General features: G+C 34.0%; 3 protein-coding genes across 8 annotated transcripts in view; 2 read left to right on the top strand and 1 right to left on the bottom strand.

Annotated features, from left to right (window-relative positions):
- The window catches only part of LOC138188509 (protein qui-1), a 40,309-nt gene extending 31,473 nt beyond the window's left edge, over window positions 1–8,836 (top strand). For all 4 annotated transcript variants that reach the window (XM_069130382.1, XM_069130383.1, XM_069130384.1 and 1 more), the window contains 14 exons: window positions 266–423; window positions 1,235–1,627; window positions 2,290–2,700; window positions 2,879–3,225; window positions 3,373–3,903; window positions 4,043–4,283; window positions 4,950–5,133; window positions 5,334–5,808; window positions 6,033–6,339; window positions 6,600–6,825; window positions 7,078–7,273; window positions 7,369–7,897; window positions 7,958–8,224; window positions 8,373–8,836. In XM_069130382.1, the coding sequence (XP_068986483.1) occupies window positions 266–423; window positions 1,235–1,627; window positions 2,290–2,700; window positions 2,879–3,225; window positions 3,373–3,903; window positions 4,043–4,283; window positions 4,950–5,133; window positions 5,334–5,808; window positions 6,033–6,339; window positions 6,600–6,825; window positions 7,078–7,273; window positions 7,369–7,897; window positions 7,958–8,224; window positions 8,373–8,386 (4,279 nt within the window). In that variant the 3' untranslated portion in view covers window positions 8,387–8,836. The remainder of the gene's footprint in view (window positions 1–265; window positions 424–1,234; window positions 1,628–2,289; window positions 2,701–2,878; window positions 3,226–3,372; window positions 3,904–4,042; window positions 4,284–4,949; window positions 5,134–5,333; window positions 5,809–6,032; window positions 6,340–6,599; window positions 6,826–7,077; window positions 7,274–7,368; window positions 7,898–7,957; window positions 8,225–8,372) is intronic.
- Window positions 8,837–8,877: 41 nt separating this feature from the next.
- LOC138188510 (bifunctional 3'-phosphoadenosine 5'-phosphosulfate synthase 2) lies at window positions 8,878–17,795 on the bottom strand. Of its 3 annotated transcripts, none has more exons than XM_069130386.1 (10): window positions 17,658–17,795; window positions 12,301–12,471; window positions 11,634–12,159; window positions 11,104–11,204; window positions 10,734–10,921; window positions 10,397–10,643; window positions 9,946–10,152; window positions 9,712–9,817; window positions 9,352–9,528; window positions 8,878–8,997 (listed from the first exon to the last, which is right to left on the bottom strand). In XM_069130386.1, exons 1-10 carry the CDS (start codon window positions 17,778–17,780, stop codon window positions 8,900–8,902), a joined length of 1,944 nt encoding a protein of 647 aa, XP_068986487.1. In that variant the 5' UTR covers window positions 17,781–17,795; the 3' UTR covers window positions 8,878–8,899. The 3 variants fall into 3 exon arrangements, with proteins under 3 accessions (XP_068986487.1, XP_068986489.1, XP_068986488.1); XM_069130388.1 differs by lacking the exon at window positions 17,658–17,795 and adding an exon at window positions 16,532–16,646; XM_069130387.1 differs by lacking the exon at window positions 17,658–17,795 and adding an exon at window positions 12,664–12,846.
- Window positions 17,796–19,912: 2,117 nt separating this feature from the next.
- Eaf6 (chromatin modification-related protein EAF6/MEAF6) lies at window positions 19,913–24,794 on the top strand. Its single transcript, XM_069129310.1, has 4 exons — window positions 19,913–20,117; window positions 21,045–21,248; window positions 21,510–21,546; window positions 23,501–24,794. Exons 1-4 carry the CDS (start codon window positions 20,046–20,048, stop codon window positions 23,833–23,835), a joined length of 648 nt encoding a protein of 215 aa, XP_068985411.1. The 5' UTR covers window positions 19,913–20,045; the 3' UTR covers window positions 23,836–24,794.
- Window positions 24,795–25,363: the final 569 nt, after the last annotated feature.

Genomic DNA, 25,363 nt, shown 5'->3' on the forward strand with positions numbered 1-25,363 from the left:
ATAATACGCTCGTACCATTAGCTTCAACCGGCGATTCCATCGAAGAAACGAATAATTTTGATAGAGAAGGGTACAGAAGTTCACGCTAGTACTTTGTTCCACGTAGCTCCATGATATCTTTCGCCAAGTTTCGGCAAATTTTATCTGAAACGCAGATAGAAGACAGGAATGTGAAATAGTAATGTGAAAAATAATCGAAAATTAAACATAGTAGATAATTAATATTTATGGAATATCGTCTACTTTGGAAACAATGAATTAACAGATTAGGAACAGCGGAAGACGATTGGCAGAATTCGGAACCAACGATAAGGCTGGAATTGAAGAAGGCTGCGGAAGCTGCAATTTCGCAGCAATGTGATGACGAAGAAATCAAGAATATATTGAAGAGCACTGCGGAGAGACAGCTGGAGTACGCTTTGAGTAAGCTTTGATATTTTCAAAATATTAACATATATTTGTTCAATTGCTCTGGTCTGCATTGAATTAGGATCACATACTTCCCATTGAATTGAAAATTTTAATGTAATTTTATTTTAGGTGTGCAAGCGAGTCCAAATTTTTCATTGAAATTCAGTTTATCAAAAAAAAAAAAAAAAAAAAAGAAGAAGTAAACCGCAAGTTGTTCGATCAAAGTGTTCGTCGTTGCTTCCTATACACCTAAGTATAGGACATGTGTTAGGCGAGTGTTGAATTCCATCAGGGGGAAATGTTATATCCTCTAACACAGGCTCGATCGTCAGGACATTGACAAAGGAAAATGTTCTGTGAAATTGCTGAGCGACAACGTTACGCCACATGCTGCTTCTGCGACGAAACACATAGTAACGAATGTTGCTTGGGATGTCCCGTAGCACCAGCTTATTCACTGGATAAAATGACTCGATGATTGGATCTTGCCCGGAGACAGCACTTCTCCTCGATGGAACGCTTCACTTGCCTGATAGATGGCTTAAAGTTATAATAGAAAGCAGCCATCGGACAACTTGCTGTATTCTTTTAAATAAAACTTGAATTTCATTGGAAAATTTGGATTATTCGTTTGCACATCTGATAGCTGTGAAGAACCGTGTACATGTAGTTAAAATTTTAATTTATTTTAATAACGATGCTTTGACACGAGATATTCTACTAAAACACCCACCTGCTGTTAGCATAATTCGTCAGAAAATACGACATCTCTGCCACGTGATTCCTTTTCGATCCTCTGTCACCCTAAAACAATTGTTTCCAGAGCTGGACGAAACAGGCGATGGTGTAATAGCCGTGACACGTTCGTGGAAAGGCAAGAAAGCTGCCAGAGCAGTGTCTTCGTTGACGTCTTTGGTGAACAGTCGTCTGCCACCTGACAATATAATCAACGTTGAAGTGGATCAAAAACAAGGTGGAATTAATCCTGACAATAGGTCGCACAAGGGTTACCTGGCTCATCTTTGTCGCCTTGTGATGAATCGCGTGCAGAATTTGGTAAACGCCTCCATCGAGGCGGACCCGGAAATTAAAAGTAAGAAGAAGATGGTGCAGGAGATCTACGCGGAGAGTTTGATGCATTTGGCACTTCTCAGGCAAATTACACCTTGCGAGGATAACGAGAACGTGGAGAAGATCAAGGAGTTTTTGATAGCTGGTGAGATTAATAATAACAATTTTGATGTCTAATTGTGAACAATGGTTCATACGCATGTCAATTGGCTTTGATTTAATTTTAATATCATAGCTTTATTATTCGCTTAATGTTAGGTGAATTTGCTAAAACGAAATTCAAATGTAATTCATTACCAGCGAATTAAGCTTTAATTTATTCCACTGTACCTGCGCAAGCCTTCTAAAGCGACAGAATTTTTTAACGCTGAACGTAATGGCAGAGATTTTAATTGAAACATTTAATTCGTCGAGACATAATCCTTTGAACGTTTGAGAATATTAAAGGCAGAGGCACGTGCACGATTCCTCCGCGGAACACTTTGATGTCTGTTTATTAAAGCAACAGCTCCCCTAATACACTTTTCTGCCTATTAATTTCTATCTTACAAGGCAGTTTGCTTTGAACAGATTTCGTATCGTATTACTCGTTTGAATTACACTAAAAAAAGGACAAAACCAAGAGGATTGTATTTTATCCGCGATTTTATGTAGCTTGGCAAGTTGTTTGAATGAGAAAATTAATTGTTGAAAGGATGATCATTCTATAAGAGAAATCGTTTTAGCAACAGCAATGAAAAAGTGTTTATTATGTTTTTCAAAGTGCATCTATTTACCTTTTACAAGCTATTTTTTTATATTTAACAGGTAAATCGCAGAAACACGGTCCGATATTAATAAAGGGTAGCAAGTATTCTGGAAAATCATCGTTATTGTCAAGAATCTATGCGGATGCCTCTTCCTGGTTGGATTGCACCACGTTTAAAGTGGTTCGACTTTGTGCTTCCACTCCTCGATCAGCGTACAGTCTCGAGCTACTTCGAGTGCTCTGTCAACATGTAGGTTTTCTTTCTGGTTTATTGGATGGGAATCTTCCTAAAGACGCCTCGTTTGATCCGCTTTACCTGAACAATTGGTTGGGCCAAATTCTGAGGCGCATCGAAGAGCAACCAATGATGGAGCAACTGGTGATTCTTCTCGACGATCTTCATCGATTACATCCTCTTGACTGCGATATCGTCGCTGCTCTGTCTTGGTTGCCCTTGAATCTTCCACCAGGTAACGTGTAATTGCCATTGCTAGAATTTCTAAGCGATGGTCAGAAATGTTCGCAAAGTTTCAAATATATCATTATATAACGATAGTACATACAGTATACAATATATAAATAAACAAGAAAGCAAACAACAAACATTGCAAAGCATAAAACGAAACGTACTTTGTTCATCCACTTTAGGAGTGCACTTAATCGTGACTACGGCTCTTCCACCGGAAGTGTTGCGTCTCACCCCAATACAAAAAGAAAGACTACGCAGCAATGAAATTTTAATCGAATTGCAAGATTCGGGTACAGATTTCCACGAGACAGAGAACGTTTTCGACACGTTAGAGAAATTGATAGGTGAAAACGCGGCTAACAGAATCGGTGCCATTTTGGCTTCCACGGAGTATGGTTTATCCGAAACGGAAATTCTTGAAGTGATCATGCCAACCGGAGGCGACGGGCCACTATTTCTAAACGAAGGGCTGTTCAATTTTGGCAGCTGGTGCTTGGTGAGGAGAACCTTCAACGAATATCTTAAGGTAAGTTTCGTTTAAATGTTTCGCATAAAATTTAGAAAACAAATCTTTTCAAAAAGTCAAACGTCTCGACTCGATAATCTTCAAAGATCTTGTTCTTATTTAGAAACCGGCAGAAGAATTCACAAATCCATCATTCCCTATTCACAGGTTCGTGTAATGGGCGGAAGGCTGCTTTTCTCCTGGCGTTATCCGATTCGCGACTTAGCCCGAAAAAGGTACTTCCCCAATCAAGAAACATTGAAAAGCTACCACGGCGAGTTGGCAAATCTCTTCTTCTCCGAAGATTTCGAAGACAAGGATGACAAATCATCCCCCGAAGAGGAAACTCCGAAGAAAGAAACGCCTTTCCAGAGCAGACCGAGGTCGCAAGACACAGCGTACAATATGAGACACGTGGAAGAAGCTTGGTTACATTTATTGAGAGCCGGAGACGTAGAGAAGTTAAAGAAATTGGCAGTCTGCGCGTTTGATTTCCTCTTAGCAAGCGTACAAATGATTTCTGTTAGTTATTTGAGGTGTGTTCTCGAGCATTCGAGGAAGTATCTGCTGGAGAGAGATTTGGAATTGGTTTATTATACAGTGAGAAAGTCCAGTGACATTTTGACGAGAGATCCTCTTCAACTTGGGGCGCAGCTAATCTGTTGGCTTAGACCTGTGGCTGAAGATGGCGGAGATTTGGTGAGAAATAGCTGATAATATAATTATATACTTGAAAGCTCGATAAAATAACAGCAAAATATTGTAATTCGAAATGGTAATAACACTAATTACTGCAAAATTCTTTGATCATAAATAGAAGAAAATTGTGTGATTGAAGGTCAGCAGAATGGTTACGGCAGCGATGGCATGGTGCGATGGTTATACAGCGCCATTATTGGTGCCATTAAATGGGTGGCTCCAACCGCCTCTACCTCTTCAAATTCGTACTTTGTCTTGTCCGCAAGGTGTGAAACTCGTTGAAGCTGCTCCTTCGGGACAACACGTTATCATTATCCCTTTCCAGGGAGACGCTCAATTATGGCACGTGATGTCTGGACAGTTGGTTCATACTTTTAAAGGTAACTATTTAATTACTGATAGCTCACGAAAATATTCGAATTCTTAGCATAGAATATTTTTATAAATATATTGTATGCGTTATACGAAACTTTTTGAAATTATCTCCTTTGAAATTATTCCTTTGAAATTCCTTCGAAGAAAATGGCAAACAATTTACATTGTAACGTTAATTTGAGCCCTTTGAAAGAGAATAAATTTGTTTCTTTTAAAAAGATTAGCATAGCTTCTAAAGCTTAAAAGTTCTCGCGAGGGAAAAGGAGAAGCAACGATGAAAACTCGTCACTTTATATTCAGTTTGGTAATTTGCTGTGAAAAAGCCTCCTTTGTACGTTGTCCCTGAATCTGTATTTGACGAGCATTTAAATAGCAGCGTCGCTTTAATTTGCAATTCAAAATAGGTCAGCTTTTGTGAGAATATAGTTGCATATAATCCAGCTAACGTATATGATACTTGAAGTGCCATTTTAAGCACGCGATATTGCTATGGTATTTTCGCTTTTTCACAAAAGAACGAAGATGGAATTTAATACAAGTCTGATATGATTGATCATGCGAAATAATTATTCTCGTTTCCATATGTGGTATCAGCCCGCCAAAGTCAAATATCAAACAAACAGATTTTTATGTGCAACTTAATATTTTATGAGAAATATTTTTCATTTCAGGGCACTCAAATCCAATTTCATGTTTAGCCGTGACACAACATTCGCAATATCTACTGACAGGCTCTGAAGACACTTCAATTATAGTGTGGGATATGAAAGAGCTGACCTTGAAGTTAAGAATCCAAGAACACATTGCCCCAGTTCTGTGCTTGACGTCCGCGCTCAAGAATTCAGTGATCGTCAGGTTCATAGTTTTATCGTGTAGTAATAATAAGATAGCAAAAACGCTTTCTTCCTAATTTTGATTAAAAAAAGTAACTGGAAAAATGGGAAAAGATTTCAATTTTCTCTGAGTACTTCTTATTTTCATTAATTATAGATTGTTTTATAAGTTATTTCGTTTTGTATTTATCGACTAACACCAAACCTTCCACTTTCCATTAGCGGTGGCGAAGACTCGAGAATAATCGTCACCAGTCTCCTAACCGGCGATGTTCTCATCAAAGTGGACCACCACAGAGGGCCAGTAAAATCCATTCGCGTCGATTCTGCGGGAGAAATTCTGGTTTCCGGTTCTTCCGACTGTACAGTCTGTTTATGGTGTCTAGAAAGATTCACATTGTTAAAAAGCATCGTTTTACCATCTGCCGTGACTGTGCTCGACGTATCGGCCGATTCGGTGTTCCTGTTGGCAGCCTGCGAAGATCAGAAATTATATTTGAGATCTTTGGCCACGGGAACTGAGGTTCACACGTTGAGAGGTCATCAAGGTGAAGTGAAAAGTATCTGCTTGGCGAAAGATTGCAGAAGAGCTATTGCTGGAGGAGCCAAGGGAAAGGTTTCTGTTTTCGATATGCACAGTGGACGATTGACGAGAACGTTGCTGGCGAATCCTTCGGCGGATGTTACCGCTGTCAAGGTAAATTATAGATTTTGTATTTATGATTTTATATTAATAAAAAAAGATAGAATCGAAAATGAGTAAACTTATTGAAATTGGAATTAATCGTCGTAGCAAATTACCTTTTCTATTTGCATATTAAATTACAAGTAGTGAAAGATAAAAAAGAGGAACAGTGAAATATTTTTTTCAATTAATCTTTCATATATAATATAATTTTTCAATTCAATCTTTTCAAAAAGGTGACGGAGAAGGACGACTTCCTGATAACAGCTTCCGGTGATCGAGTGGCTTACTGGAGTTTCCGTGGCGAGGAGATACACGCTAAACCCCCAAAATTCGTGAAGGAGGTATCGTTGCACCCACACACTGCTCCCATATCTTGTTTGGATATATCCAGGGACGGAGCAATGGCAGTTACCGGTGGAGTCGATTCTCTCGTAAATCTGTGGCAATTGAATACTCACGAATTGCTTTCCACTTTCGAAGGACATATCGCTAGCGTCACCTGCATTGCATTCTCAGCTTCTGGTTTATTTGTTGCTTCTGGTAGGTCTGTAGATAAAATACAGTAGAGCCTCCCATACATATACGTATATAGCAGATATTATAAAAAAATTTCACTTATTTCGTTTGTTTGTATGCTTGTTTTGCAATACTAGTTTTGCAAATACTACCATAATTTTGTATTTGTATTTGTATCCATTTCTTTTTTCAATCAAAATATAGTAAAGTATAATAGTTCAATATCCAAGTAACAAAAAATGAAATTGATACAATACAGTAACAGGAAATTAAATTGGAAACAGGTTCTGAGGACAAAACAGTTCGTGTATGGGGTCTGACCTTGGGTTTACTGGTATCGACATTTAGACACCAGGCGCCTGTTACTGCAGTCACATCTATGTTTGACGGCCGAAGAATAGTGAGTTCTGATAGAGCTGGTATAATTCGAGTTTGGGCAGCTGATACCGGCACCCTAATCCAATCAGTATGTGGGCCTGGTCGCTGTTTCACTGTTTCTTCCGATATGAGGTATGATATAGTGGTTATAATTAATAAATTGTGATACTTTACTGAAATTTGCTTTCTTGTATTAATTCTTAATATTTCTCGAGTCTTTTATAATACCAATAGTCTCTTTGTTTCAATTTTTCTTACAATAATTGTTATTTGAATAATTTCTTAATAATTAATGAGTGATTAATAATAATAATTATAATTATAATAAAAATAGCAATTGCGATATTTTTAGATTTAATTGTTTTTTTCTTTTCTAAATTTCAGATACGCGGTATGCGGAACAGGAGACAATCAATTAAGAATAGTAAGTTTAGGTGTTGGTCCTGAAGAAAAGTACCAAGTGTCGCATTCTCAAGAAATTACTTGTCTAGTTGTTACTCCAGATTCTCAGTCACTGATTACGGGCTCGAGAGACATGAGTTTGAAGGTTTGGCAGCTCGCTGGCGGCAAATTATCTCAGGTTTATACATATTATAATAATAATTTCTTTAAATTCTTATATTTAATTTAGAAAAATCTTTAGAAATAAAGAAAGTACAACAAATTTTCATTCAGGTCCTCGTTGGTCACACGGATCACGTCACCTGCGTCGCAGTTTCTGTGCTCGACAAATCCATCGTAGTTTCTGGTTCCAAGGATGCGAACCTAATCGTCTGGGATATAAATACTGGCAGCGATTTGCATACTTTAAAAGGCCATTTAGGTTACGTAACCTGTGTAAAATTGTCGTGTGATGGAACTCTAGCAGCGTCTGGAAGCGAAGACAAGAGTTTGATCATTTGGGACACGAAGAAGGGCTGTTCACTAAGCAGCATAATGTTACACGTCCCTGTGTTAGGTGTTGAGGTTGCCACGGATATGTCGAGGCTCGCGTTGCATTTACTCGAACACAAATGCATGCCTATTCTATGTTTGCATAATACTCCAGCGCAATATGTGAAATTACCGGATTACGTAGCACCTTGGTGCGATACCAGAGATTTGAGACCACCTGGACGGAAGAGACCCAATAAGAGATTATTGAAGAAAGAAGTGTCGTTGGATAGCGACACGTGGCATAGGAAATATGGTCATCTCACTTCAGGTATTGTTGACGAAGATTACAGTGCATTATATTCAAAATTAAACTATTATATAATTCCAGGAGTTTTAACGTCATCGATAGAGGATGGATTACAACGACGATTCAGCGTAAGCGCTTCCATGGACGAGATCAGCAAAGTTGGATTAACGAGTAGTCCATCCGGTTTAGGACCGGAACAGGCTGCACTCGCCCAGTCGCAACACTTTGATCAACTCGAAGCACTTTGGAATAAACAATCGCCACCTGCTAGAACTCGTGCTCATGGTAGGACTTTGTCGAAGCAAAGTTCTTTGCAAGCTACGCGAATATCAGATTCTGAGGAAGAAGGTGAGTTTAAGAGAATTATTTAATTTAATTAAGAAAAGCCATTTATTTATTTATGATTATTCGCGCCAGCAAAACTTTTTGCTACACCGAGGATAGAGATAATAAAATGTCATTAGAAGCTGAAATTGAAATCTTATTTTTTTCCCAGGTGTACCAGACTAAAGCGATACTTTGTTAGAAACTAAACGGACTAAATCCTAGTCGTCGTACTTTCTTCTTTTTTCCACTGTCTTTCTAAGTAACAGAGAAAAAAATAGTAAGTAGGAAAAAAACACGAAAGGAAAACGTCTCTAAGGTAAAGCTCTAAATTACAAATTTCTCGTGTCTGACGCAATAAACATAAATATATATATATATATAAATATAGGTACACATATGTATATCATTATTAGTGGAGAAATAAATTAACTTTATTTATTTTCATCCCCCATTCCCAACCTTTTTAGGGATCATTTTTAACAAAGATTATAAATAAATTACTTCGGTGTACCTTACTTGTATCTGACGAAATTATTGTCTTTTATAAATGAACAATAAGAATCAGCCATTTTTTGTGCAGAACAGATGTTTGTATTTATCATTTTAATTATTAAATTTAATTTAAACAGAAAATATTTTGGTCCTTGTAAATAATTACCCTCTATTACAAGAATTGCGGCTAACAGTAATTTAAAATTAGTTTTTCAGTTGTTTTTGATAATAATCCGAAACGATTTGCCACGCTTTTGGCGCCATGAATCCTTCTGGTGGATTTTCCCCGGATTTTGCTAAATCTGAAATAACGGTATATTAATGTTTATTAGTACTGTTTTCTTTTTATTATTATTTGGATGTTTCATATAAATGCTTTTATATAAATCTTGTATTTATTCTAATGCGATATTTCGTATTTTTAATGTAATTTACATTTATTACATTTATAATTTGGCAATTTAATTCATTTTTTTTTTAGATTTTTTTAAATAAGAAGTGAAATAGGAAATTGTTTTTTAAAATAATTTCATTACTAATGATTCATTTCTAATGATTTCATTAATAAAATAGGCAAAATAGGATATACAAATTAATTACAGTAAGATTTAGAAGAAAAAGAAAAGAAACACGTACATGAAAAAAATATAACTCACTTCGCATTTTAGTTCCTGATATGAAAACAAAATCTTGCGATCGTTCTGGCTCGAAGAAAGCCATTTTTCTTTTTCTATTGTCGTAAGCTGCCATCCTAAACGGTATGATTTCGAGATTCTGAAGACCCGGTGCCATCGACAGTACCCTCGAGCCGTGTGTTCCATCGTACAGATTTCCTAATTTTACATTTAAAGCGACCGCTGATTTATCACGATAATGAAATATCAGAATTCCTTCAATATAACAATAAAATTACTTCGCACAATAAATCAAGAATAAAAGCGTACGATTTTTAATTTTTTATGCGAGTAATCTTAGAAATCAAGGGACAAGTGAAATTCGTCTTATCAGAATATTACCGTCCGGGGTTTTAGATTTGTCAGGATGCGGCAAACCCGCGGGATCACGGCCAACGATGAAAAAATTTGCTCCAGCCATCATTCTTCCTTTGGCGTGCCATTGCACCTAAAATAAAAATCGCAAATTTTAAACAATTCTCAAATTTAAAATATTTATATCTCTTCGAAATACTACGCTTCTCTTATTCCATCAATTTTAATTGTTGATTAATTTTTTAAGGAAATAAATAATACCTCTGTAGGCCCAGCATAAAGCATCGGGCTTGGAAAAATAGCGAGGATGGTGTCTTCGTGCAATACACCCTCCTCGAGAACACTTTGGTGTTGGTTTATCCGAACTGATAATGGTACGTCGTCTTCTTTCGTCCATCCTCCCAGAGGATGCAGTAGAAGAACTGGTTTCTTACAACCACGTTCCTCCACAAGGTATCTTCTCGTATCCTGGTATTAATTTGAATAATAATTACATTAAAAAAGAAGAAGAATAGGAATTTTTGCGCAGGAAAAAGTAAATGTCGTAATTGATTGGATTTATTGGACTTTTTTTAACCCTCAACTAGATTGTTATCAAAATAATGAAAACTTAATTAATTTTGCTTCGTATCGAACCTCCTTTAAAGCAAATAATTTTATCTTTTATATTATACTTGAAATTTGTTGTTTTCGATGAGAACTAATCAAAAACCTGCATTAATAGTGCGTGACCATTGTGGATCGGATTTCTCAACTGGAAGGCGAAAACAGCATCCGCTTCCATTTCTCTGCACTTTTTACGAATTTCGTTTGGCGTGAGCCTGTACTTGTCGAGACCATCGTTCCACCTAATCCTTTCCAGAACTTCTAATTCTCCTCCAACCAGCCAATCACCCGATTCGTGTATCATTCTGACGTAAGGATGTCCGAGGTCGTTTGTACCAAATTCTCTGCTACACCTGTTGCAATGTTTCCGATTTATTTTCACATAAGAGGAAAACTGGAGAATCTTTGAGAAATAAAAGTTTACTGAAAAAACATAATCGAACCTTTCTTCTTTTCGGTGAGCAAAAAATTCTGGTCTCCTCAGAATTGCGATATCTCGGTCTTTGTACTTCAAGGTCAGTGCCGGTGCTGCAGTATAGCTTTCCTTTTGCTCTGTGCTAACCGGAAGCACGATAGGTATCGACTGATTAATCACGTCCCCATTTTGTTCGATAGTTTTGAAGTGTTGACACTTGAAAATAACACACACACACGCACATTCTATTTGTTATCTCGTCAGAGAAATCTACCTCTATTCTACAACATTTTACCTTTACAAACTTAGTGTTTCATAATTAATATCGTCCAAAGATAGAACTCGTTTCTCAATGCTTAAATCTCATGCAATTCGTTAATCAAATTTTAATTACGCACTTGCAAATATTGGTACTCCCTCATGAAACCTGTGAGCGGAGCAGCCCAACCTTCAGCGAGTACTTGAACCCATTGCAAGTCAATCTTAGTGATGTGGATACCTTAAATTGAGCATATGGATTTGAGGAATTAGGGAATTATCAAGTACTATATATCAAATGGAAATTGTTTACATAAAAGCTTATCTTTTTGTCAATTGGAAACATCAATTTGGAAAAGAACTTTCTCTATCTTATCTGTGTGTATCGTAGCAATTTATGAATCTTTGACGTTTTGCATGTGAATTATTTTAGCCGGAAATGTTTGCGTGTCACAACATTCTATGACACCTCCAAATCTTTATATTTTCGTAATTTCGTAAGCAAATTACATGATGTCAGAAATAAAGAACCATCCACGTGTTCTTCAGCCACAGCGTAGTAGCCACTTGCTTGTCCAATCAACAAAAATCAACAAAAAGTGGAATGCAAACCAAGGCAATAATTAAAATGCAAAATACAGAATTAAGTGAGAAAACATTTGCAACGTACTCGGAAGATTCTCCGCCTCTTTTCTCGCCTCCTCTATCCTCCTCTCCTCGACAAACAGTTCCTGAACCTGCTCTCGAGTCTTGGGAAGAATTCCCTGGGTCCTCAACAACTCGATCACCATTCTCGTCGAGGTCTGCAAATTATGAAGTTCCGTATCCACGATGAGATCAGGAGTTTTAGGCGTTTCATATTCCTGTCCGATGCCTGTGAAGCTTTTAATCATCCCTTTTCTAGCTTTCTCGTAGAGGCCTTTCACGTCTCTGGCTTCGCACGTCTCCACGGAAGCTTTCACGAAGATCTCGAAGAACTTCAAGTTAAAATCTTCGTGTATCTTCCTCGCCAGCTTTCTGTCCGCCTCGAAGGGCGAAACGAAGCTGCAAATGGTGATCACACCGCAATCAGAGAACAATTTTGCTACTTCAGCAGCTCTTCGCACGTTCTCTTCGCGATCTTCTTTCGAGAAGCCCAGGTTCCGGTTTAATCCGTGACGAAGATTATCGCCGTCCAGGCTGTAGGCTGGCAGTCCCTGCAAAAGCAAGTTTATATGATCCTGAAGCGTTTAAAAATTATGGTCCGATCGAGAGTCTGGCAATTTGCAAGTATCGAGATATGGCAATTTGAGAATTTGTAACTTTAGAGGTTCGACCGGATGAAACAAAAAGTTTACTTGAGAAACCAGGTAATTTTCCAGCTCGAACGAGATGGACGTCTTGCCAGCACCGGACAGCCCTGTCAACCAAATCGTACAGCCACGAAATTCTTTGAATTTTCCACAGGCTTCCCCTCGTCTCTCCCTCGACACGTGGTGTATTTGTTTGATCACATTCGTCGCGAGAACCTGCAAATATTTCAACGCGGGACGTTTCAAGGTGACGTATCTTTTATTTGCTGTTTGAAATGTTCAAGTAAATTAGGAGATCAATACACTTTATCCGATTTAGAGTCATCGAAATATTACTGAAAATAATTCGACGGTTGATTATTTTACATACGACTGAATAAATTATTAAAAATACGTGTGTTATTATACCCGATTATTCTTCTGTGTATTTCGATTTTCCATCGAAGATTTCGTATATATCCCCATTATACGCAATATTTGATCATTAAGTTTCGTGCAACGATAAGAATCTTATAAAATACTCGACGATTGATTCCACTTTTTTTAAATGTCCACTGTGCAACGATCTATTCGACGAATTTGTTTCTCTGCGAATGAAATAAATTCAACTTAATAGCGATATCTAAAACAGAGCCAATGGCGTCGTTCGGATGTTCGATTTTCTCACTCGATAAAGAACACTATCGATTGCTATCTATCCAGGCGTGTAGTTCTGCATCGACTACGCGGCTGTCGAGCATTTTTGTCCAGCGAGTTCCGTCAAACGAGAAAGTGAAAAGGAAAGTTGGGTCGAGTGGGGATCGGAGAATTTCTCGCTCTACGTAAGATATTTCTCCGAGGAAATGAGCGTTTTAGGAAGTTCATCAAATTTTAGCTACGTATTAATGTGGATATAACGTACACGTAATTCAAGTTTAAGTCGGCCTACGCTATCGAGCCTCAAGGTTTCCACATTTAACAGGCAATTCTCTTAATTTATTATTTATTTATTTCTTATTTCTTATTTATTACTATATTTTGTCCGAAGCCTAATGTACGACGTGAAACTGTCAGGAATATTATATTGAAAAGTGGCAAAAATGTCAAAGGTAAAGAAGCACAAAGTACGTAATTCGATGAAATTCTGAATGAATGTAAGTATGCGTGCGCATAGATATGACGCTTCGTAGACGCGTATCTATGGTAAGAAGCGGAGGTAACGAGTTCAGTTTGCCCAAAAAGTTTTGTTTCTTCCCCCGCACGTGCTGGCGTGCGCTCTCTCGCGCTTTCGTGTGCTATATTTTTGCCAGCGACTGTACTCGGAGAAATAGCTTGAAGAATATCGGAAATGGGAAATCGCAAAGGGAACTGAACTTTACGTAATACGCTTTACTGATACTTGTCCGCTTTACTTGTTTACTGATACTTGTTGTTTACATTTGTTCACAGTAGAACGACTATTTGAGATTAAATCGCCCTTTAACATTCAGACGTTTTCGGCTCTAATAAAATTACGCTTTCGTCCTTTCTATTAGCATTTGCGAAATTCTAAGAAGACTCGCGCAAAATGAAGAGAGGGTAACCTGTTCTTTTTCCCTCGTTGATTTGGAAATTTAATATAATTTTTCCATTACGTAACGCTTTCTTTGCGAACTTCGTCTACATACAAGTATAACGTAACTGAAAAAAGAGACAACATTTTGGTAGTAGTTGTATTATTACAATTACAGATACCGCAAAGACAAGGCAAGTTACTTAACGAAATACGAGCCCACCTGTAAGATAAGAAGTTCATTTGTACAAGCAAACATAAGATTTACTAATTACGTAACGGTTATTAGTAGTTTCATTGTAAAAGACTGTAACACAGACTTTCTAAAACTGAGATACTATGAATTATCTGTTACTTGAAATTACACATCGTTAATTATGTGATTTAAAGGGTCGTCGCTGGTACGGTTGGCTAAAATTTCATTTATCTATTAAATGATAAATAACAAATTAAAGAAATGTTTTAATATTTTAGTTATGAATGAAAAGACTAATATTTCGGCCGTGAATAAGGATTCAATTTCTTATTTAAATAAAAGTCATCATTTCGCTCAGATATCATTCGCGGTTCGTTATACACGAAGTTTTATACACAAAGCCAGAATTTTTTCTCACGCTCGTCTTATATTCTAGATTTACATATATATATATAATAATAATAATATTATATGTAATAATATAATAATAATAATAATATATTATGTATATTATTATTAATATAATATATATATAAATATAAATATTATATATATATTATATTAATAATAATGTAATAGTAATAATATAATAATATATTATATATGTATTATTATATTATTATTATTGTTATTTTATATACTTTTATATAATAATAATTATTATTATTGTTATTAGGCTATCGTTAAAAGATTATTATACGTATCAACGTATAATTACGTGTATTAATCATGTCTACATCGCTTAAAGTAGATTAGGCAACTTAGGCTATTGATTCAAATACGAAGGTGCTACAAACGATTTTAGAAATCACCGATTCACGCGTGGATTGTACATTCATTTTTCTTCGCAAATAAAAGAAAAAGAGAACGCGTGAAGAATAATTGGCGACTAGTTTCGCAATAATGTAATTAGCATATTTTCGTAAAGTACGTTGAAAAAATGTTTCGAAATCCTGCTACTGGCCGAGCAATAAAAAACAGGGCAAATAGGTTCGGAATATCTGTAAATGATTTAATTGCTAGAAATATCGTTTTATTTAATTTTTATTTATTTAATGTCAATGCGAACTCGACGATATAAATGCAATGTATTCGGTGTACAAATTATTTTGTTTCTCAAGGAAAGGGAATAGCTTTGTGATCTATTTCTTGCTATTAATTTTTCTCATAATTAATTTGGGATGTTGCAATGAAAATTATGTTTGTTAAATTTATGATTCAATGAGAGAGGATTAGATTTCAATTATTCGAACTATATATATATCACGTTTATCCTAATTGCTTCAACGACTGTATTCTTGATAGAGCACCGTTAAATTCCTTGTTATCTACGTACCAGTAATCTTATTCATCATACTAATCACGTTTATGCACTGTACTTATGTACTATGGAAAGTGAATTATCTAATGAAACTAAATATTATGTTTTATATATGTTTATAACATATATGGTATAATTAATAAATTATGTTATAATTATATTATAAATTATTATTTAATTATATTATAATATAATTATATTATTATATATATTATGTATAATATATATTATTATATATAATTAAATAATTAAATATATGTTTTATAACAAAATATTATAGCATGTTACGATGAGTTTAAATTGAAAAATCCTACAATCAGCAGAGTCGCGCAAGGTGCATGACTTAAGGGCGAAAAATGAAAATACAAACAAAACAACGCTTAATAAGCGAACAAAACCTTCAACAATCGCACTGAAAGACATAGAAAAGATGGCAAACTACTTTAGCTGTAATACATTTTAAAACTACAAGTAAAATGGAAACAAAAACGCCACGTAAATATAGACTCTTAAACGCATTATCAAAAAGTAACGATAATGAACTGGTGTTTCATCGACGCAGTATAAGAATATATTTCCATATCCGTTCGATATGCTGGCACAAACTTTGACTTGTTTACTTGTTGAGACCGTTGGTTTGATCGATCGCTCCAACAATTGTTAAACGATCATCGCGTCAATCAAAATGTTAAGCTGGAAATGTTAGGTATCGTCAAATTAAACGATAAGTCAAGCAGGATCAATTGTTTGACCCGCCGAGATCATCAGATATCGCGTCAATGGACTTTTACTCGCGGGCAATTTATACTGGTTAGGAGTTAAAGCAAAGGATTCACAAAACAAACAAGGAATAAAGGATAAAGAAAATTAACGAATAAGAAAAAAGGAGCAACACTTTGAAATAGAATTAGAACGTGTTAATCTATTCCTATGTGGTATCGAGCAAGAAAGCAGTCCCTTGTCATTTCCTTTTTTTCATGTAACTTCTTGATAAAGCAAAACTCAGGAGCCTATATTCATATAATGCTTCTTTCTTTCTATTTTTAAGTAAAGATAGAATATGCTGGTTAAGCGTTGCGGGAAAAAGCTGTCAAATATTATTTATTCCTTAACTCGTTTCCTTAAAACGATGCACAAATTGTGAATATTAGAGGCAATCCCAATTGCTCAGCAATAATCTAAATCTAAATACGAATAACTCGAAGAGCAAGATCTAACGAAAACTCACGCGATTAGTTTTCCCATCGCATCCTTTGACTTCATTTTTCTGATCCATTCTTGTCCAAAAAGCTCCTCTTCTATTACTACTATATATATATATGAATATATATATATGTATATATATATATATATAGTATTATTCGAATTCAACACGATATTAAAATCAAGTGAAACACCAAACTTTCATTCAGAAATCTCTTGGAAATGTAACGAATTAACGATAACGACTCGCGTGGGTGTACTGAGTACCTGGTGACACGTGTTCTTTCATATATCATCGGCAACACGTCGTATATGTATTGCTCGTGAGAGGGGAGAAACGACATATTCATACTCTCTTGCTCTCCCGTTGCTTTTTTTCTTCCACGACCCTGGATGAAGGAAAAACTCGTGCCGCTGGAAAAACTCGAGGACAGCGAAATTTCTCGTTTCATAATTGAAATAGTTCAATGATGTCGGCGTCTAATTTTCAGTAGTCAGCGATGTCTAGAAGACAACTTGTAGGTTATCATAGAGAAAAGAGTGAAAGTTATATAATGAGTTGAAATTATTCCGATTTATATTGGTATACCAATAATTGACGTCAATAAAACACAAGGTCACAGTGTCTCTCGTTCTGTTGGTCAACAAGTGGCGAACAAAGTTGCCCACAAGTTTGTAAGTTGTTCGAACAAGTTTGACGATCTACGATGCATACGCGATGCATTTGAGATTCTATCGAAGCTGGACCTGATCATTCCGAGGTCAATTTTTCTGAAGGTATGTAGAAAATAAGCTGTAACTCGAAAACAAAGTCTATGCTAAGCTATGTTTATACGAATTCTTCTTATTTTATTGTGCTGAATCGTGCAAGATCGTTGTTACGAGACAAGCAACAGGTCCGGACGTTTACTGAGTTTCGTTCGTAGATATTCCATGTTAGCAATATTCTGATTCGGTGTGAACGTCATGCCAGTGTTTATCGAGATTGATAGGGATAACTGATCGCAATGAATTGGCCACACAACGTTGTTATGAAACAATAATTATTAAATTGTTACAAAGTTTCCCTTTATTTTATGAATATAAGAGGAACAAATTTATTAGTTTTAGGTTATTTGCAATAGCTAGCAGAAAGATTTTGAATTCGTTACGAACGTACTATAGCTTCGAATCTTGTTCCTATTCCAGGTATTGTGGAATATTGATATTCCACGATTGGGCGTTGTTACACGTATAATTCGTGGCAGATTGTAGCAATTACAGTTTTCTTTCATGGCTGTTCTGGGAACTGGATTGTGTGGTCACTTGCAGTGTGCGTTTTATGGTTCACATTAGTGCAAGTTTAAAACTCAGTTAATATTCCATATACATGATACTATATACACTGTATATATTAAAGTTTGTACTCACCTTTACGAGATTATATCTATTAAAATTTACGTAATGCCTTTAACAAATAAGACAAGCAAGGACGATGTTTATCTACTGGGGTTATTAATTAAGAAGACTTCTAAGTAGAGTTTTCCAGCTACCATACTTTTTAATCTTCTTTAAGTTTTTTATTTCATTAGTATCGATGATACCCTTCGTGAAAAAGTATAAAGTTGCTTAAAACTTGAATTAAACATCGGAAATAAATTTCTCTTTTTTATATTGATTACCGAAAAGCCACAACAATCAAGATACCACAAGTAGCCAGCAGCATCGATCTTCTTAGAAATAATTATATAATGCAATAAAAAAATGAGATTATTTATTATAAAATAATTATATCAAACGTATTTAAAAAGAGTCTCAATAAATTAGAATAATTTAACAGCATTTTACAGTCTTGTTATTTACCTTTTCGCTGCCCAATCCCACAAAAGTTCACGAAAAAACTCTAAAAATCGAAGCCGCAAAAAGATTTTCGAACATTCCTAGAAATGACCCCACTTTTGTCGACGAAATTTTGTCGAAATCTCAATTTCTCGAACTCCTGGATAATGACGTCACTTCCAAAAATTCCAAAGTTTCGTATGTCTCTTATGCTATTTTATTCTTCTTAGTACTTATTATATAGTTACCATATACTTACCTTAATACTTATCTTAATACTTGCCGATTTTCTCAAAAGTTTTCGTCATTCTTTATAAACTTGTTTCTTAGACCAGTGAGAATTGGAAAGGATTTAAGGATCGTGAATGGAAGGATTTTAAACGATTAAACGTTTTGTTCATTTGCAAAATAAGGTTAAGTTTCATTTAATTCAATTTAGAAATTTACGATAATTGTACAGTTTTACAATGAACTCATAGTTTTCTGTATAATACATAAATTGTATAATCTACCCTATACATATACATAACAAAATTCTTCACAGTTGCGTATACTTCTATATGACATCTGTAATTCTTTTTCTAAATTTATCCGTGTTTATTGAAAAAGTGCTCGTTGTTCGACTATTTATTTCGTATTAAATGTATAAACTAAAACGTCACAGAAGTTGAGTCTCGTAACTTCATTTTTCTTAGGCTTTTTCAAGTTTTGATGGTTGGCCGTATCAAAAACCTGTCCAAGAAATGGAAGTTGTTCTTAGTTGAGGGGGGGGGGAGGCGTCATAAGCGGCAAATGGGCGCAGTCGTCCTAGTTTTATAATAATTCGATTTCATTGTCCGACCGTAAAATTATAACAACCCTTCTCATGCGAAAGTGACAACGAAAAATGTATGCGTGCTCGTGGTGCACTGGTGCTTCGCATTTACTAAATAAAACAGTCTATAGCTTAATCTTTTAACAATAAGTTTTTCTTGAATTTAAATAATTGTCTTCGATACAAAATGTTGCCAGTTGGGCCTGCGACTTAATGTTTCCTGAATTATCATCTGCAATCTTGTTTAGATTTCTAGAAGTTTTGGAAAGTATACATTGAATTTCAGATATTAATCTAATTCAATACTCTAAGTTGCGTATTTTAATTCTGAATCGTAGATTAGATTAAGTTACTTTCATAACTGGTCCTATAAAAAGAAGAAGGTAAATTAACTTTATTAAAATAAATGCATATTCTATGTGGGAAACGGAAGGTTTAACGAAAACGATATTGTAAAATATTGTAATGTAGCTGATCCGAGAAGAGAAGAAGAGGGTTCAATTCGATTCAGCTTTTTGAATCTTCGCGCACTTCTACGAGCAGTGCGATTTAGCGTTCCATGGGCACCAATTCACGTACTTTCTCCCTGAAAAAAACCCAAAATCAAAGGTAAATAGCAAGTAACAGTAAATATTATATATATGTACATAATATTATAAACAAGAATATAATGCGAAAATAAAATTATATAAGATAAATTAAATGTTTTAAAAAGTTTAATGTCATGAAAAAGGAAGAGATGAAGATGGAAATAAAACTAGATAACCAGTTAATGATAACTTCAAGTCGATGAAGAAAGTTTTCGTTTAGAGTTGGTATTTGTTGAATCAGTTGAATGTGAAGACGTTATTTACGCAAAGAGAGTTGGATCTGTTATTATTGTTTTATCAATATATTTAAATACGTAATGTCGACGAAATCCTCCGTCGATTTGCGAGCAGAACTCGCTGAATTAGTGAAAAGGAAAGCAGAAATAGCTGTGAGTACTGAAGCAATTGTGCCTCCTGTAATGTATTTCTATTTTCTTATCAATTATATATTTGGTATAATTGAGATTATTGTTATTGTCACGAGATAGAACAATTTTATTGACACCCAATTACCACCTTAAACTTCTGCAATAAATTGTTTGTATTGTCTTTTAGATATTGTTAGGTTATGTCGACCTCTGATTTTTTCGTATTAATAATTAATGCTTTTACTTTCTGGTTTACTTATATTCCTACACTATCACTAATGTAAAATATTAATTGCTTGTGAATTTCTAATTCAATTTTTAAAATGTACCTAACCTCAATAGTTAATTTTCATGTTAATGAGCACATTATATGTTTTTGTTTATTTATCTGATCTATTGAAAAATAGAATAATTCTTTTATTTTATTTCATCTTTTGTTTAGTATTAAAGAAAATCTCTTTTGCTTGTGTAATATAACACACTTCTGTATTATTTAATAAACTTGCATATTGCTGATACTTCTACCATTAAATATATCTTTTAATGTTGTATAAAATAGTTCACACTGTGTTATATTAAAATATGAATAATGCTAATGTTTTTGTTTAATGTTTTAAATCATATTTGTAATAACATATTGATCTCCTTGTTAACATTATATAATATGTTAAGAAAAAATTTATCTAAATAGTAAATTAATGTTTTAAGTTTCTCATTCTTACCTATGTTACAGAAATATATTGAACATGATTTAAATGAAAATAAAATAATATAGTTATTGCGATTATTGCGTAAATTGTTATCTTAACACTAAAGAGAAGCAAAATTTAAATAAAATTTATATAAGCGTAATTACTATCTTTTTTGGAACATTAATATTACACTTTTTAAATTAAATGTTAATATTAATTTGTTTTGTGTCTTTCATAAGATATTAAAATTTTGCAGGATACTCTTGCCAATTTAGAACGCCAAATCTATGCATTTGAAGGTAGTTATTTGGAAGACACACAATTGTATGGTAATATAATACGTGGCTGGGACAGATATTTAGCCAGTAATAAAAATACTAACAGTAAAGCAGATAAACGAAATAGGAAATTCAAAGAAGCTGAAAGACTATTCTCAAAATCTTCTATTACCTCTATGGCTGTTAGTAATCAATATTTTATTTTATATAGTGTTATACTTTATCAAAATAGACAGAAATGTATTGTTCAAATTATTAATAAGAGAAAATTCTTGAAAAGCTATAGTATCTTAATAAAAGTATATATTTGTACATAGAAACTATTACGTTTAATTTCAGTGTTATAAAAATATAAGCTATAAAGAGAAACTAATCGCACGGGCATTTTTAAATATTTATATCGAATGTACTGTTGATAAATCAAAAGTATTACATTTTTACAGGCAGTCAGTGGACTTGTTGAAAACACCCAGGAAAAAAGTAAGGACCTCAATGGATATTCCTGAGATAGTTAATTCTTTAAAAAAAAAAAGAGTACAACTTATTTTTCATCCTATCCCCCCTTCCAACTTTTCTTTTTATCCTCTCCTTGATAATAATTCTTTTTAGTTTTTAAGTTATCCTTGATTGTATTTCTTTTTCTTTTCAATGTATCGATCAGACTGTCTTCCAAAAAAAAAGAAAAAAAAGCGTAATAAATATCGATTATTGCAAAGTGCAGTTTATTGCACTAACGAAGAAAGAAAATTCAAAGGATATTCATTGTTGCTTCTAATTTTTGTGGAGTAATTCTTTTTCTTATGTATTTAAATTACAAATAAATTTTAGTTCATTTTCTTGATCTATTTTGACAATAATTCATTTTTTAAGTTTTCGAAAGTAACTTTTTGTCATACACACTTTACGTATTGATTTTTCTCTGTCTGTCTTCATCTACATTCATCTTTTTTCTGTATCTAATTATAAATAAATTTAATGTCTATTTCTCTTACCTGTTTCGAAGTTTTATAAGAAGTTATTCCTCGATTTAACAATTCTATCTGCTACCATTGTCTTGTTCTTCGTGTATGTCAGTAGTAAACTTGTAATTTGCTTTTCTCGTACATGTCGAAAGTGTAGAAGAACGTTAGCTTGAGCATTGTTATCTTTATTTTCTATATTTATCTTTTCTCTGTATCTAAGCTTTAAATAAATCCGTGTTTTCTGTATTAATGTGGGTATAACAGAAACATTTCTTTTATACTCTCAATATACAAGATAATTTTTAAAAGTAATTGTTCACAGTAATGCTTATGAAATCGATCAAAATATGGTAAAGTAACAATTATTTACATTTAAAGCGTGTTGTTTCTTTCACTTTTATGAGAACATCGTTCTTATATGGTATACTTTCATATTACATACTTGCTATATTTGCTTCCAGATAGTCAATTTTTTAAAGTCACAGAATGTTAAAGAATTAAAAAATGTATGTTTTGATCGATTAAACAATTTACTTTAATTTTATCTTATCGTCTTATTGTTAGTTTCTAGTTTTATTGGTATTTTAATGTTTCCTTGTTAGTGCTATAACTCTAGTGAATGTTAATTGCGATTCAATCTTATGACTTGTATGATACATATGAACGTTATATGAACGAAGAGTATTGGCACTATAAGTATCAATGGTAGTATAAGTGTGAAATTATAGTGCAGAACGATTCTTTAAATAGAAAACATGAAATAAAGATTTATTTCAAAAATAGTTAGAGAAATAATAGTAACATGTAAATTAGAAATCCTATATCCTCGATGTGACTCAGATATTATAAGTTACGAATCACTAACTACTTGAACCTAACTACTACTACTACTACTACTATTACTACTACTACTACTACTACTATTACTACTACTACTATTACTACTACTATTACTACTACTATTACTACTACTACTACTACTACTACTACTACTACTACTACTACTACTACTACTACTACTACTACTATTACTACTACTACTACTACTACTATTACTACTACTATTACTACTACTACTACTACTACTACTACTACTATTACTACTACTACTACTACTACTACTACTACTATTACTACTACTACTACTACTACTACTACTATTACTACTACTACTACTACCACATTTGTGTCTTCCAAATGTACCAATACTCTCTCTCACGCGTAGCCTTCGAAATTTCTCAATCTTTCCAATAGTTTAATCGATCAAGCGAAGGTATATTTTCATTAAACGTCACTCACGGTTAAACAATCCTTGACTGATTAATTGTTTGACGAATAATCGGTCAATCTGCATCTGGATAAACTATGCACAACTGTCGATCGAGTAATCGACTAATTAATTCTTCAGTTCGGTCGATCGTGCCACGTGCCGATCGGGGATCGCGGTTTTCCCATTATAAACTTGATTCCAGTTGACCGGTACAGTGAATCGGAGTCGCAGATCGGCAACAGCGGTAGCGAGGACAATTGCAGCCTCGTAAATTCTCATGGAACAGCTGCCAATAGCGGCAGTAGCAACGGTAATAAGGAGTCGTCCGGGAAAAACCACTCTGTAACTGGCCAGTATAGCCAGAATGGATCTATCGCCTCTTCAACCGAGATTGCTAGACAATTTGCGAACGGGCACGCGAGCAATGGCAGCTTGGAGCACGTCTCCTTGAAGGAGAACACTGGAAAAGAGCCTTCGAAAAATAAGTCTGGGAACAGCGCGAAAAAGAATAGCAACAAGAGGTCCAGAAATAGGTAGAATAACCTCGAGCCGGTGTAATCTCTGGATAGTTCACATGAGGACTATCAATGGAACATTTCTTCCTTCTATTCTCATTCGATTCTGTCGATGTACCAGATCTCACTGTTTTATACAATAAGTGCACCACGGAATACTGACTTTTTATGGGAGAGTGAACGTTACAGGCTTATCTTTAACAAATAAGAGCATTAGGATTAGTAAGTGAATAACAGTTTGGGTAACGAAGGGTGTCGTTTTACCATCCGGATAGGATTTCTATTTCTGTTTCCATAAAGACTATGATTGTAAGCCAACGTATATAGTATTGTACAAAGATAAATTTCAGGTTTAGAGATGAAATGATATCAATCGTCGTCTTATTCGGTTAGTTGAACAGTATGTATTACGCTTAAGAGATAATGTAGAATTATGAAATCTTTAGTTCTTACTTGAGATTTTATTCCTTGTAATTCCCTGTTTCACGACAAATATCAAATCTGTTACCATTAGTTAAGCTCAGTCAAATTTTGTCATCTCCACTATTTAAGCGTTATAAAAGATCCTGATAATTCATATTTTCTGTCCCAATTTTAACGATCCGATAGTTTGTTTTATAGAAGATTTGTGTTAGAAATAGTTGGTACATTTTGTTACTTTTATAATACATAAGGTTCCTCGAATGATTTTAATACGTATATAAAAAAATAGGATAATATTTGTAGCTGTAGCGAAAATAAAACTGATAATTGCACAAATTAGAGTATTATTTGTAATCGCGTCGTGTTAATTTAAAGGTTCAAACTGTTTGTTTATTTTTCTAAGTCAATTTTATTTTTGATGATACTTTACGTAATATATGTTTATCTATCCTTTGCAAAATATGATTATTCACACTTGTAAAATTAAAATTTTAACAGAAAGTATAAAAAAATTGAAAAATATTTTTTGTAACCACTGTATTTAAATAAAGCATTATTAATAAAGGATTTGAAAGTACCTAATTGAATCATAGACCTGTAGCGTAAATTTTCATTTTATTTTTTTCGACACATTTTTTTTTATAATTTTAATTAAGCAACGCTATATATTCTTATTTGTAAAATTACAAAGTTCTATGTTCGTTTATTAATTAATTATTTATTTATAAAATCTTATACAACGGAGTATTTTTCTATATTTTTATTTTTTAAGTCTTGAAACGTCCATTTTCATTACCATTTATTATATTTTTCTTCCTTTTTATACGTTCAAAATACTTGCAAATATTAAGAATATTCCATCGTAACTAAGTACAATTAAACAAAGGAAATGAACGCTTCGAAATTTTATCCTTATCAAATCAAGTATAAAATATCGTTTTAGTACGATTTAGATAAAATGTATATACATTACTCGTTGGACAATTTTTATCGTTTTATCCACTACTTTCGGGTTCTTTTTTAAATGCCTTTGTATTGAACAAAGAAAAAAAAAACAATAATTTTCAACATGAATTTTTCTCAAGTATTTTAAAGTATTGTTTCTCGTTAGAAAAATGTAATTGGAT

The sequence above is a fragment of the Bombus flavifrons genome, chromosome 16, assembly GCF_040668555.2.
Source record: "Bombus flavifrons isolate JBK064 chromosome 16, iyBomFlav1_principal, whole genome shotgun sequence".
NCBI classification, from domain to species: Eukaryota; Metazoa; Arthropoda; class Insecta; order Hymenoptera; family Apidae; genus Bombus; species Bombus flavifrons.

Bases quoted from the DNA above. Each gene is read 5' to 3' on its own strand.
- Eaf6 (XM_069129310.1), top strand. From the start codon at position 20,046: ATGTCGACGAAATCCTCCGTCGATTTGCGAGCAGAACTCGCTGAATTA. The intron at 20,118-21,044 runs GTGAGTACTGAA...AAAATTTTGCAG, and splicing joins AAAGGAAAGCAGAAATAGCT to GATACTCTTGCCAATTTAGA. The intron at 21,249-21,509 runs GTTAGTAATCAA...ACATTTTTACAG, and splicing joins CTTCTATTACCTCTATGGCT to GCAGTCAGTGGACTTGTTGA.
- LOC138188510 (XM_069130386.1), bottom strand. From the start codon at position 17,780: ATGAAAGAAAACTGTAATTGCTACAATCTGCCACGAATTATACGTGTA. The intron at 12,160-12,300 runs GTAAACTTTTTG...TTGCTTTTGCAG, and splicing joins AAAATTACCTGGTTTCTCAA to GGACTGCCAGCCTACAGCCT. The intron at 10,153-10,396 runs GTTTTTGATTAG...AATTAATACCAG, and splicing joins GTCACGCACTATTAATGCAG to GATACGAGAAGATACCTTGT.